Source organism: Podarcis tiliguerta (assembly GCF_965153285.1).
Source record: "Podarcis tiliguerta genome assembly, chromosome: 3".
Lineage (NCBI taxonomy): Eukaryota > Metazoa > Chordata > Lepidosauria > Squamata > Lacertidae > Podarcis > Podarcis tiliguerta.
The window spans coordinates 103,894,280-103,908,753 of record NC_139536.1 but is presented as its reverse complement, the minus strand read 5'-3'; the positions used below and the strand labels follow the sequence as shown (position 1 = coordinate 103,908,753).

The 14,474-nt window shown below is 42.7% G+C and overlaps 1 protein-coding gene across 1 annotated transcript in view; it reads left to right on the top strand.

The window, feature by feature from the left end:
- ISM1 (isthmin 1) overlaps positions 1–12,575 on the top strand; it is a 33,891-nt gene extending 21,316 nt beyond the window's left edge. Inside the window, exons 2-6 of the mRNA XM_083431988.1 lie at positions 683–922; positions 3,836–4,109; positions 4,942–5,085; positions 7,738–7,827; positions 9,620–12,575. Coding sequence (XP_083288114.1) covers positions 683–922; positions 3,836–4,109; positions 4,942–5,085; positions 7,738–7,827; positions 9,620–10,137 — 1,266 coding nt within the window. The 3' untranslated portion in view covers positions 10,138–12,575. The remainder of the gene's footprint in view (positions 1–682; positions 923–3,835; positions 4,110–4,941; positions 5,086–7,737; positions 7,828–9,619) is intronic.
- Positions 12,576–14,474: the final 1,899 nt, after the last annotated feature.

The following is a 14,474-nucleotide window of genomic DNA, read 5'->3' as shown; positions in this document are numbered from 1 at the left end:
GTCAATATTCTGGGGTACTAGGCATTAAAAATAAATTAAAAAGGGCTGACCTCCCCCCCAGCATGTTGATATTTAACGGCTAGAGGAACACAAGGACACTTTAGGAGTGTGAATGTAATCACTGAACTTTTCTCAGTTTGGGCAAAGCTCACTCTTACCATGGAAAAGAAAACCCTGCACTCACTCTCTTAACATTTGTATCAGCTACCAGGTCAAGTCTTTAAAATGTCGAATCAAACAGTGACTATTCCACTACAAATGGTCAGTGTGAAAAGCCCCTGAGTTGTGATGCTCATTGGGTAATCAATTACTATTTTGTAGCCCAAGCTACCTGACAAAGCTGTTCTGATGATAAAATGAGGGGGAATCGCGTGGCTTAAAAGTGAATGTGCAAAACATTTGTGCGTGGTGCTAAACTCATGACTGCTCCTACGGGGAGCTAACCCATGGTTTGGCTTAGGGTTCCCCCAGGCATATGGCAAGTGGTAATCCAGGAGCAAACCATTGTTAGAGTGGGGGAGAAGCAAAGTGAACACCATTTTTGCCAGGGTGCCACCACACCTTTAAAGCATAGTTCTTAAGCGTAACTGTGACATGTAAACCAACCCACTGTGTTCTGCTAACTCTTGTTCGTCTTTCTTATTTGCTGTGTGTAATTTTGGTGCTTGCTTCTTGCCCCCAGGATGCCCTCCACACAGATGGTCTTCCGTCACCTGAAGCCAGCTTTACACTAAACCCTGAGGACAGACGGGATTACCCTGACCACCATGTAGCGCACAAATCGTTCACCAAGCAGCGATTCAGGCAAGAGAATGGGCATACAGCTTTGCAAAGAGATGGGCCCAGGCCATTCCTACTGGATCTCCCAAACTTTCCTGACCTCTCAAAAGCAGACATCAATGGGCAAAACCCAAACATCCAGGTAAAAAACTCTTCTTTCCTATTTAGGCTCTTACTTGAATCATGGAATAAACAGCCTCTAACAAAGGTACAGTTTCATTCACGAAACCTACAAGCCACATGGAAAACAAGAAATGTAAGAAAGGAGTTTTTCCTCCCCCAGGTTTCCATTTGCCATACAGCTAAGGTGATTGGTGAATGGATTGATCTGTTCAAACAGATGGATTATTCTGTTCAATTGTTGGTGTCAAAATGATAAAACATGTTATCAACATAAAGCAAAATACCTACAGACCAGTTTCTTAGCAAACCCTGCAACAAAGGTCATGCATTGAAAGTTAAAGTAAATGTGGAGATGTCTGGCACAAGTTCTTTGGAACTTTATTCATCTGACTGAAGATGGTTTGCTGCAACTAAACAGTAAATGTGTGGTGCTGAAACACTCACATAGCTGCTTTGAAATGGTTTGGACCTGCTTTGCCTAGAATATTGTATAAGAGGACTGGTTCAAATGTTGAAATGAGCCCAGAAAACAAAACCTTATGGATAAACATTAGCTTGAATGGAAATAAACCACTGAACTGTGGAACAGGGACAAAACTCATAACTTGAAACAAACACTAGACTTTGAGCAAGTTCCTCCAAAATCATCAGCCAGAACATTTGCAATATTTTAGAGCAGAATTGTTTGCCTGAAAATGGCACATCGCTTTGTTTATGTCACTGGTTTAATGTCAGAATCTGCTATGAGTTGCACCCAATGTTAGTTCTATCCATTGAGTGGACCCACTGAAATTAAATAAAAAACGAGTAACTTGCGTATATTAATTTCAGTGGGTATACTCTGAGGAGAACAATAACGAACATGGGATACAACCATATACAGAAGATTTTCAGGTAGACATGTATAACTTATTCTACCATACACTTAAAAATAAACACTTCCTTGGGCTTTCTTACAATAAAGGTAGGTAAGTTGTTTTTTAAATGTTTGCAATACAAGACAGTGGTCAGTCACTGACAATAGCCTTGCACAAAATTTCGAGACTTGTTCTACCTAGTGCCAGTTGAAATGAATACAGTGCCTGTCTGTTTACTCATTATTTGGCTCAATCGTTCCCAGAAATGAAATATTTTTATTCAGCCCCTTTTCCATTTGTGCAATTGTTTCAGTATTAGCAAGACAAGGAGACATTTGAAAAGGGTAACCCAAGCAGCTGTTACTTTTGTGCTACGGATGCTTTTTTAAACTCCGTTGCCAAATCAGCAGCCAAATGCACCGCTGCACTCAAGTAAACGAATTCACAGGAAGTCCTTGAAAATGAGGTGCTTTTTTTTTAAAGCCAGTAACATATTTCCTTGGGGATCAGAGATTTTCTTCGTTCTTGGTGAAAAGCTCTTTTGTTGATCGCCCATTGATTTGACACATGCCAGCTCATGCGGTCATGCCAGCAGTGCAAGGCTATTCAGGGTGCAGCAGCTTCACTTTCTTTTCCTTCGAAACAAAGTGAAGTCATGTGTCGAGCCAATAATTTGGCTGCCAAATTTTTTTTCTGTGTGATGTTCTTTTTTCCCCCCCGCTTCGGTTTCCCAGCCTATTTAAATGTGTACCAACTGTGAGGAGCTCCTGGGCTTGGATTCCGATACCTCGCTGCTTCTGTTTTTGTGAACTCTCCTCTTCCTCCAGTTTTTAAGTCACCGTTTCTCACATTTCCAGAGCACGTAAATTCTATGCGGCATAAAAAAGAACAAAGTGTCCTGTGACACTTCTGTCCTTCTTTGAACCTTTGCTCTCTGCCTCTTCTCCTCTTTAAAAGGAAACCCAAACAAAAAAGTCAATATTGGTGATGCTAGTAGTACAAACCTCCCTAGGCCTAATTTACTTCATAGAATCACAGAATCATAGAGTTGGAAGAGACCACAAGGGCCATCGAGTCCAACCCCCTGCCAAGCAGGAAACACCATCAGAGCACTCCTGACATATGGCTGTCAAGCCTCTGCTTAAAGACCTCCAAAGAAGGAGACTGCACCACACTCCTTGGCAGCAAATTCCACTGCCAAACAGCTCTTACTGTCAGGAAGTTCTTCCTAATGTTTAGGTGGAATCTTCTTTCTTGTAGTTTGGATCCATTGCTCCGTGTCCGCTTCTCTGGAGCAGCAGAAAACAACCTTTCTCTCTCCTCTATGTGACATCCTTTTATATATTTGAACATAGCTATCATATCACCCCTTAACCTCCTCTTCTCCAGGCTAAACATGCCCAGCTCCCTTAGCCGTTCCTCATAAGGCATTGTTTCCAGGCCTTTGACCATTTTGGTTGCCCTCCTCTGGACACGTTCCAGTTTGTCAGTGTCCTTCTTGAACTGTGGTGCCCAGAACTGGACACAGTACTCCAGGTGAGGTCTGACCAGAGAAGAATACAATGGCACTATTACTCCCCTTGATCTAGATACTTGTGCGTCTTCTTCCACTAACTGAGGACCAGTCTGACAGCAGACAGCAGACATCCTTTCTGTTCGTTGCATACACACACACACAATGGTACCTCGGAAGTTGAACAGAATCCGTTCCAGAAACCAAGGTGCAGCTTCCAATTGGCTTCAGGAAGCTTCTGCAGCCAATTGGAAGCCATGGAAGTCACCTCGGACGTTTGGGTTCCAAAGAACATTTGCAAACCGGAACACTCACTTCCAGGTTTGTGGCGTTCGGCAGCCAAAACGTTTGACTCGCAAGGCCTTCGGGATCCAAGGTACGACTGTATATGGATTCCTTTCCCCCTCCATTGCAAGTTCCAGATGACACTTGCCTTTTGTCTTGGCTTGACAAAATCTTTCACTGGCCTGTCAACATATTTTTCTTTCTTTCTTGGATTGGTGTTTGGGACATAGCTGTAGAGACCTGAATACTTATTTGCCTGCTGTCTCGAATTCTCCAGGTGACTATAGAAGTTGTTGATGGGCCAGACTCTGAACCAGAGAAGGATCTCCGAAAGGAAGGCAGCAAACCCAGCTGGCCTGTCCCATCACCAGACTGGAGGAACTGGTGGCAGAGATCAGCACCCACGGTCACCCGCATGAGTAGCGGGGACCAGGATTACAAGTATGACAGCACAACCGAAGACAGCAACTTCCTGAACCCCGTCGGTGGCGGGTGGGAAAGTCACGCACCTAGTCACCGGACATTTGACTCAAAGGCACAGCCAGAGTATGGTGAGTGAGCCTTCTGAATCCCTTGTTTGTAGCACCTCAGGTTGGTAGCAGTGCTCTGCAGGTGAGGAACCATCAGCAGTGGAAATGTGAGGTGGGGCAGAGCCACAGGGGGCAGGAGTAGGCACTTTCAACACCAGCATTCCTGCTTCTTACCTGGACTTGGTTGGGGGAGGGTGGCATGAGGTAGGGAACATGCAGGGGCACCGGTGGGACCAGTCTTGTGCATCTGCACAACTTCGCCACCACCCGGCGCTGCACTAACAGGGAAGCAGGTGTTGGGAGGGCACCCACCACTACGGAGAGTGACTGGGCACCAAAGATAATAAGAGGGAAGGGAGGGTCAGGGGCACAGGTGAGAGAGAAAAGGAATTGTGTTTCAGTTATTTCAGATTAACTGATTCCCTGAGGCATAGATAATATATACTATGCACTGATACCGATCTTCTCTGACTATCGTGTAGCCAAAGCACACCCACTTATACAGGAGAGGGAAGTATCAGCCGGCTTGAGGGAACCCCAAAATTTGCAGAAGCACACATAAACTTTGTGGGGAAGGGAGGGGAAACCAAATCAGCTCACTAAGGTCTGAGCATGTTCAGTGAGCATGGAATGGAAAACTGGGGAGGGAAGCGATAGGATTGCCAAGAAAAGGCAATGCTGACTCGCATTGTAAACAGCAGCAAATGTTTTGTTGAAGACACCACTTAATATCTGAGCCAGTCCTCAGATAGCAACACGTATTGTTTTCTTGCCATTTCTACTTTTATAATCAAACATTTACTTGTTTACCAGCTAGTTCTCTCCTTTTTTTTTTCTTGTTCCTCCCTTGCAGATTACATAGATGGGGAAGGAGACTGGAGCCCCTGGTCTATTTGTAGTATAACCTGTGGCAACGGCAACCAGAAGCGCACCAGAACCTGTGGCTATGCCTGCACAGCCACCGAATCAAGGACATGTGACAGGCCCAACTGTCCAGGTTAGGCTCCGCATAATTGCTTTGACCTGAACGGCACAAATGTTTGCAACCCTTCACTGGTAAAAAGTATCGTATTAAAATAATAGGAGGAGGTGCTACCCCATATCTGAAATTATCGGCTTTGTTGTGCCTTTGAGGCAGAGCCAGATGCTTTTCCTTTTTGAAGGGCCTTCAGGAGCACTGCTCATGCTGTGTGCCTCAGATTTCAATAGAGCCTACAGAGATGTAGGCAAGAGAGACCTGCATTTCTTGTGCGATGCACTAGATGGGGTACTATAGGAAATAAGAGTATCCTGCCTTCTGAAGTTCTAATTGCATTAAGTGCTAAGAGAATAAGATACTTTGGTGTTTTTGCAGTGACATCAGGTTTCAAAGTGTAGAGAAAAAGAGCAATATGCAAAATGAGATGATCAAGACAGCCATAGCAGTTCAAAGCCTTATGCCTTGGATGTGGTACCTTGGCTAAACTATGACTCTTGCACACACATCACTAGTGGGGTCAGGGAGGCCCTTCACTCAGATGTGAACATGCTGGTAACTATCCTTTAGCTTAGGCAATGGAACCCTCCCCTGATATTTCTCATCCCTCCATCACGGCCTGTATTTAGATGCAAAAGTGCAAATAGGAAACACATTGAGATCTTCAGGGAATTCTTACTTGTGGAGAGAGCATTAGCACTATTTTTTTAAAAAAGCATATTCATTAATCATGCTACTATTATTATTTCATTGCTTTGTTATTTCAAATAAATTGTCTCAGAGCAACATACAGATCCATAAAACTACAAACAGCATTAAAAACTATCAGTTAAAAACTGGATGCAAAAAACCCCCAAGAAGCAATAAACACAAATTCAAACAATGCTATGAAAAGAAGAAATCATTCCCCTGACCTAAATGGTGAGCACCACAAAAAAGGCCAAATTCATACCAGAGTATGTTCCAGATTAATAACCCAATGCCTGGGCAACACGGAGTGTCTCAACCTGGCACCTGACAGCTGGCACTGACAGCACCATGTTTGTTTCCTTGGAAGGAGCATGATGTAACAGTAGAAATTGCCCAAGGATTTGCCAAAGGCAAAGAACCCTCACCCTCATTAGAACTCCACTGAGAATTTGGAAATGTCAAGGGCAAAAACTAAACTGCCATGAATTTTGCCTTCATGGTGGGTTCTTGGGTATCTTGCTCAACAAACTTTCCATAACTTGTAGGGAGGGTACGTGTCTGGAACAACAGCAAGGGAAAGCTCATCTGAACAAATAACTGTGTCTTCAACTTACAAAGATAAATTGCTGATACTTCTCCAGAATTGTCATGTGTAATGCTAACATGCCAATTTGAGGATGTGTGTTGCGGAATGCACATAGTTTTAGGCTACATAGAAAGTGCTATCTTTACTTTATTTAAGGAATTTTTTTCCACTTGATTGTTTTTTATGGGATACCAACCTTGGTATTTTTCGTCCGCCCACCGCCCCGCATCTCCCCTTTCTGTTGTCAACAGAAATAGAGGCATGAAAATAGCAAACTGAAGTCAACCACCTTAGACAGTGCAGTTTAAATTGACTAGCCCTAGACTCTGCATCTGTGTGATGCATGTTTGAGGCGGGGAAAGGCAAGGCTCAGTCTCAAAGGTGCTGCTAATATCTGCTTGGCATAGGGGCACCTAGCTCAACAGAGCAGCATCTTTCAGACAGAGGATTGCCTTTTTTGTCCAAATACATTTTCCAAACAATGTAAACTTTGTTTACAAGTCGCTTCCACCTGACCCAGCTGGAGCTGAAAGGTGTGTGTGGAATCAGGTGGTTCATTCTCTGCTCATGTGGTTAGGTCATTTAAACATGGCCCCAGATAAGATGTTCTTGCACAGCTGAGAGAATATCTGCAGGCATTTTTTGTTGTTGTTGTCGTCGTCGTTCCTCTCATGTTGGGGTGGTTTCTTAAGGTCTGGATTTATTAATAGCCCAAATATTTGCACCACCGTGTCTGTCAGTCACATTGTCTTCATCAGCCTGCAACACCAGTATGTAGTACATCCTGTTTTTTGTAAAAATAAAATAAAAATCTGCTTGCGTAGCAGTCGAAAACTCCTCTGCTCAGCACTCGTTTGCTGGCACTGCAAGCAGAAAATAATGAAAAACTGTCTTGCGACTTAAGTTTCCAGTCGCTGGCAGGTTTAAGCGATTGCTGTGATGTTCAGAGAAACATAACCATTCAGAAGGTGCTTAATGGCACCAGCGAGTAGTATCAGGTATTCATCTCAAGTCAATATTAAAATATTTGAGAGAGGGGATGGTGTCAGAGAGGAGTGGGAGGACATTTGTTTTGACCTTTGTATTAAAGTGCAAGACTGCTGAGGCTCAGAAGTAATTTTCATTCTCTTAGGTTCTTTCTCATTCTCTCTGAATTGAAAGCAAGAGCTTTAACCAATTTTAATATTGTATTTTTATATTGCTGTTGTAACCTTCCCCTGGGACCTCACGGTGACAGATGGTTAAGAAATCCAATAAAATAGAAGTAACGATGACGGCATGAGTGTTTATAGGAACATAAGAAATCAGTGGGGTACTAATGCAAGCCTAGTTTCTCTACTGCCTTGTATTATGTGCCGTTACTGAAAAAATATATTTATATACCCTGCTTTCTTCAGGGATTGAAGACACCTTCAGGACAGCAGCAACAGAAGTGAGTTTGCTCGCAGGAAGCGAAGAATTCAATGCCACAAAGCTCTTTGAAGTCGGTAAGCAGATAGGAGCAGAGGGTTCTCTTCCTTCGGAGCTAGATGATGCAGGCAGACTTCAACCTGTGTGACAGTTTCCCCCTAGGACACTTTTGAGAAGGTGCTGTGAGGGAGCGCTCAAATATTTCCCATCTTTGTAATGTGTGGGTTTTGATTGAGCCAGTTACACATTGTTCAGCAGCCATTCCCAGTTGGCTTTCTAAAGGAAAAACGTTGGACTAAACGTTTCTGCCTCCAGCTGTGCCACAGCCTTCTTGAATCATTGCGAATTCGTTATTCAAGGACAAAAGGCAAAAACTTGAATACTACAGCTGCACGTAATATGTTCGGGGTGACTGATTGTGTTCAGGGTGACTCTGCAACCAACAGGTAGCACTCCAATATCTGCCCATGCTGGCCAAGACATGGTTAATCCGGAGCATTGTTGATGGGATGCGAAAGCATTGCTTGGAGCAAGGCTGAGGATTTTGTTAAAACTTGCACAAAGGTTTGACTCTGTTCTTTATTCCAGATGCAGATCCTCACTTCATCATTCATGAGTGTTCTGCTAGTGTCATATCCTGATTTGCACAGATATCTTGCTGTCTCCCCACATATTACAAGTCTGGAATGTGAGCCACTTATGGCTTCAGTTATAAAGGAGCTGTTTCAATATCATCTGTTAAGATTATAGTTCCAGTGTCTCTGTGCAGCTGCATTCAAGAGGCCCTCACAGAGGCAGGGGGGGTGCTCTGCCAAATTTCAACCCACATTTTATTTTTTCATCATAAGGGAACCTCATGAAAACTAGGTGCACCACAATGCAGTCACTTCAGCTTTAGTGTAGCTAAAGAATGCACAGTATATTTTCAGAAGATTGATATTGAAATATGGAAGGGCAAAAATACAGCCCCTTTGGTCAATGGATAGATGATACGACAACTCTTGCAACACGTGAATGGATTGCTTTCAGACGAAGATTATACTTGGACAAATTTAAATGATATTTGGAACGTATTCATGAAAACCATAGTGACCCATGAGTTAACATATGCTTGAGAGAAACAATAAGTTTAATCCATCGACATATATACTATGTAGTTTGGTAACATTAATTATATGTTATGGTTATTTTGTTATTGCTGTTTTCCTTTGCTTTTAACAAAAATTATCATTTTTCTTTTTCCCTTTTCTGTTCTTTTCTTTTCATATTTACTTTTACTCACTAGAATCATCTTAATAATAATAATAGTAATAATAATAATATATTTTCTTCTGACAAGATGCACACTCCATAGGGAAAGGCTGACATATTGACATATCACATATTGACAGTGAAACTGGTACAATTCAAAGTGTTGGTTCTGACCTTTAAAGCCCTAAACGGCCCAGACACTGAAGTCCTCCTCCGAAGGTCTTCTGCTTGTTCCCTCACTACGAGAAGTGAAGTTACAGGGAACCAGGCAGAGGGCCTTCTCGGTAGTGGCACCCACCCTGTGGAACGCCCTCCCATCAGATGTCAAGGAAATAAAGAACTATCTTACTTTTAGAAGACATCTGAAGGCAACCCTATTTAGGGAAGTTTTTAATGTTTGACGGGCAGGGTATAAATAATAAAAAATTGTTGTTGTTGCATGTTTTTCAGGGCCTTAAAACATTTTTAAAATAATATTGGAATTGATTTTGTGATAGAACCCAAAGCAAACCCTTGACTACCAGAGTGTGATGTTAGCTAAACGCTGTCAAAATCCTGCATTTTTGTCATCTCTGAAACACAGTTAAGTTCTCCTTGTGTCCCTTTTCTACTGCCCAGATACTGACAGCTGTGAAAGGTGGATGAGCTGCAAGAGTGAATTCTTAAAGAAGTACATGCACAAAGTGGTCAACGACCTCCCTGCTTGCCCTTGCACGTATCCCACGGAGGTTGCCTACAGCACGGCCGATATCTACGACCGGCTTAAGCGGAAAAACTTCCGCTGGAAAGATGCGAGTGGGCCAAAGGAAAAACTGGAGATCTATAAGCCGACCGCTCGCTATTGCATCCGGTCCATGCTGTCTTTGGAAAGTACCACCCTGGCTGCACAGCACTGTTGCTACGACGACATCATGCAGCTGATCACAAGGGGCAAAGGAGCGGGCACCCCAAACCTGATCAGCATAGAATTCTCCGCCGAACTTCATTACAAAGTGGACATTTTGCCTTGGATCATTTGCAAAGGGGACTGGAGCCGCTATAATGAAGCCAGGCCTCCTAATAATGGTCAGAAATGTACAGAGAACCCTTCAGAGGAGGACTATTACAGACAATTTCAGGAAGCAAGAGAGTACTGAGAAGGCGGAGGAAAGAAGCCAACTTCTTTCAGAGTCTGTGGAACATGGGCGGTTGGTCTGCAGGACCTCAAATCAAAGAAACTCTCAGCATACAGATTTAATGTCCCATTCCTCCACCCACCCCAACTAACTGTATATAGTTGTATAGAATACACATTTTTTCATAAGTGTGTTATTTATATATGCATATAGAAATTGCATATGGAACCCCTGTGCAAATAGACATTTATATAATGGTATGCGTTCTGCACCAATATAAGGTTTTGTGTTTTTAAAATCATGCTCAAGTAAGGACTGGGCTATCATTTTTTAATCTGTATGGGAAAAGCTCAGCTTTCAGTGGTTGAGGCAACAGAACTCAAGAGTCCGTTTCTCAACTGCAAACCCCAGTTATGGGGCTTTTGCTGATGGGTTATCCATCTAATGCATCTGAAAACTGCATCTGATGATACTACTTTTGTTCAGAACAGCAGGGAGAAATATCAGCATCCACTGCCATTGTGCCTGTGCAGAAGTCAGGGACTTTGATTTGTGTCAAATACTACGTCTGTGTGATTGACTCTGGTGAGTAAAAGACTGTGATACCTAAAGTGTGGCTGACGCAATCAAATATCCCTTATTCTGCAAAGTGTACAAGTACCTCTGAAATATTTTTACTAAATCAAAGCCAAGGACTATAACCAGATCATTATTAAACAGTTTCCATACATAAGTTATTTAATACAAATGCAGCATAATTTCCTTAGAGATATATTGATGAAAATATTTAGACATATTTAAGAAAAAGAGTTTTTTTAAAAAGGGAAGGGCAGTAATTATTCGAGAGGAGGAACGAAGCTGGTAGATACAATAATAGACAAAGCAAAACTCTCTTCATTCCCATTTTGGAGTTATACTTGCCTTGCAATTTAGCTTGGCAGGGGTCCAGTTACTAAGAGCTCTTAATAGCTCCAGGGATGTGAGCAGAAGTAAAGCACATTTTCATTACAGTTATTATTTTGTGCCACCACTCAAAGATAAGGCCTGGGGAGGGAGGAGCTGCATGGATAGTTAAAGTCCCTCAAAGTCTTCTTCACACACCGCCTTATTACAAGGATGTAAACACAGCAAACTCACCTATTGTATATCCACATTTTTCTGGGACCCAGAACTGGCTGCACCTCCCTTTTGAATGCCCATTTTGTTGACTAACTTTGATTGATCCTGCACAATGTGTAAAGCAGCCCTAAGCAAAATAACCTTAAGCAACTTGGAGCAGGCTTACCCGCTGTGCATAAAGCAAAAATGTGGGCGGTATCTTAAAAACTGGGAGTTGTAGTTAAAAACACACACATAACCGGATCAGTTAATTGGAAAAGTGTCAGAAATGCATTTCTGGGTTGAAGGCAAGTTTGCGCATGAGCATTAGGGTCTGATTCATGTTATGACTGATGTGCTCCCGTGTTCAGTTTATTCATAAACAACCACAGTTGCTGATTCTATGAGCTTTCACTCCCAGAGGGTCTGTATACATGATACAGAGTCTCCATGTAGAAGCCACTTTAATTTCTTCTCTGTACAGTGGTACCTCTGGATACGAACAGGATCCTTTCCAGATCCCCGTTCGCATCCTGAAGCGAACGTAACCTGCGCCTGTGCGGGTCGCAATTCGCCGCTTCCACGCATGCACATGACGTCATTTTGACCGTCTGCACATGCGTGAGCGGCGAAACCCAGAAGTAACACGTTCTGTTACTTCCAGGTTGCCGTGGAGTACAACCCGGAAGCGCTCAACCTGAAGCATATTTAACCTGCGGTATGACTGTAGTAGTGGCTTTGTTAGGAGGGCAGGGAACATTTTATCCATGCCACTGCAGAGCAAGTCCCAATCCAACCAACTTGAGAACTCTCAAGCCTACTGAATCCTACAGTGAATTTAAGTGCACTTGTCTATGTTTACACAGGCAAACTCTACAACAGCAAAAGGATTATGGCCCAATCCACTTTACTGACCTTGCACACGCATCATGCTTTGCTAACATGAATGAATCAGCCATGGGAGAACAATTTAAAGCAGACTTCATGTGATACCCTTGTTGTTTGTTCAAACTCATCTTCTGAAGGAACATACTGTAAAGAGATTTGTTCTTAAAATATGCCCTTGTTGTTATTTATTCATGAGTCTATACCAAGTCATTTGGCCATATACCAAATAAATGCATAGTATTTTACGAAAGAAAGTCTATTCTTTAACAAAGTTTTTTTAAAATAATCAGTAAGGGGATGGAGTGTTATAACTTTACTGCATTCTTTTGTAGCGTATTTATTAAACTGCAGCTAACATGAATTTGGCAGAGTTAAAAGTGGCAAGCAAAGGGACTTTCTGAAAGGGACAATCGTGTTCCATAGAGAGTTGGTGCACAAATCCAGGTTTATCAATAAAGCCATGATGAAACATCTGTTGATTTGCATTCTCATTATGTGGATGTTAAATACAACAGGGAAGAAATGTGAAGGAATGCTTATGGCTCCATGAAGAAGGCCTGAGCAGGTGAGGGAGGGATGCCAGAAAGAGTGAGCAGGCGAGCCACCGACAGTGTCTTCTAGTAAAAGCATCTTAAAACAATTTTTGTATATGCTAATACATTCCATAAGGCTAATACGTTCCTTACCAGGAGTTTGGGAACAGATTCACTTGTTTCTGTGACCAAGAATGAAAAATAAGGAAAATTTAAATGTAGCTTCCACAGCGAGGTCTAAGAAAACATTAATATCAGCCACTGCCACAAGACTTGTCAAGGTGATGGGAGGGAATTATTTTAGAATTTGTCTCTCACCTCATTCATTAAAATCCCATTGCTTCAGACCTGCCAAGGCTAGAAACACTTTGGCAGACCACAACAATATGTTTTCAGGCTCACTACAGCTTTTCCCAGCAGCAGCCCTGGAACAGATCAGAAGGAAAAATATTTCTCCCTCTGTGGTCTTCAGGAATAGCATTTTAAAATAATAATAATAATAATGTTATTGTTTTTGCTTGGGGGGAAAATGAATTTTATAGCCTGCTAGTTTTAGTATCCCATTGACAACTGTGACAGAGCAGGGTCCAATTTTACTTCTGGCTCCAGCTTGGAGCAGTCCATTGATGGCTACAGTTTGATTTTGTAAATAATGAAGTGTGCGTTTGTGTATAATGTAATTAGATCTTCCTTAACATAACATGGCGTGTCCCTAATCAGAAAACCATAACGCCGAGCATTGAGCAACCCACAGAGACATCAGTTATGTGGTCTCTGTGTGGGGGGGAACTGCACAGTACATAACTTACAAGAGGTCTGCCTCTTCAGCGCAGGTTTGCCTTATGGCTGCTCTGTTGTCAAAGAATGGTGGAAAAAGAGCACTGGAGAGGGCAGGGGGAGCTTGGGTATCTATGGCCCAAGAACATTCATGCACTGTGAACATGTGTGAGCTGCACTGAGTCAAGGTTCAGCCATCTGTGTGCTTACAGCTTTTAGGTTAGACCAGCAACTATCAAACTGAAACCATAGAGAAAGCAACACATCAGCTAGCCAGGAAGGGCAAGCGGATGTTGCAGAGGATTATTCAGAAGTTCAAGCTGATGTCAAAAAATGGAGGTAGGATTCAAATATTACCTTGCCTCCCAACTGGTGTGAGTAATCTCTCAGAAATGCTTGCCACAAAAATGTTGTGCAAACTTGGGGGGGGGGCGGGTTGTGCACTGTCTGCAAGATTCAGTTCACACCCCAAGTCAGTCCTTGGAAAAACAGCCCGATTTGGTCTGAAGTGCTTCAGAGCCTGCCCATTTGTTGCACATTTGAATCCTGATTTGGAGAAGTAAAGTTTCATGTCTCCCCCATTCACTGTTACGGGGAAATTTTTAAAAATGGCTATATTTCCCCTTCTTAGTAAAATTGGATGGAATCTGCAGGCATAGTAGCCCCTCCTGAGTGGACAGAGCTTACCAACTTACAGACAAATAGAGTTTTGTGCTGGGCACCGTCAAACAAAAAAGATAAGGAAAAATCTATAACTTTTTTAAAAAAAATTGAGGCAGAAGTCGATGAAATTTGCAGGCTTCTTGGATCCTTTTGAGGGGATGAAACCTGCCAAATTTCAGTATTACGTGAACGGACTAGTAGCAGCTCTCCAGGTTTTCTGGCAGGAGTCTCAACCCCATCTAGAGACACCAGGGATTAAGCCCAGAACATTCTGGATGGAAAGCAGAGGCCCTGCTACTGAGGTACAGGCCTTGCACCTGCTCACTCTCCCCTCTCACTTACAGTGTACAGCCTATAGCTGAGGAATACAGCTGCATTTCTGTTATGTGAAGTAAACAA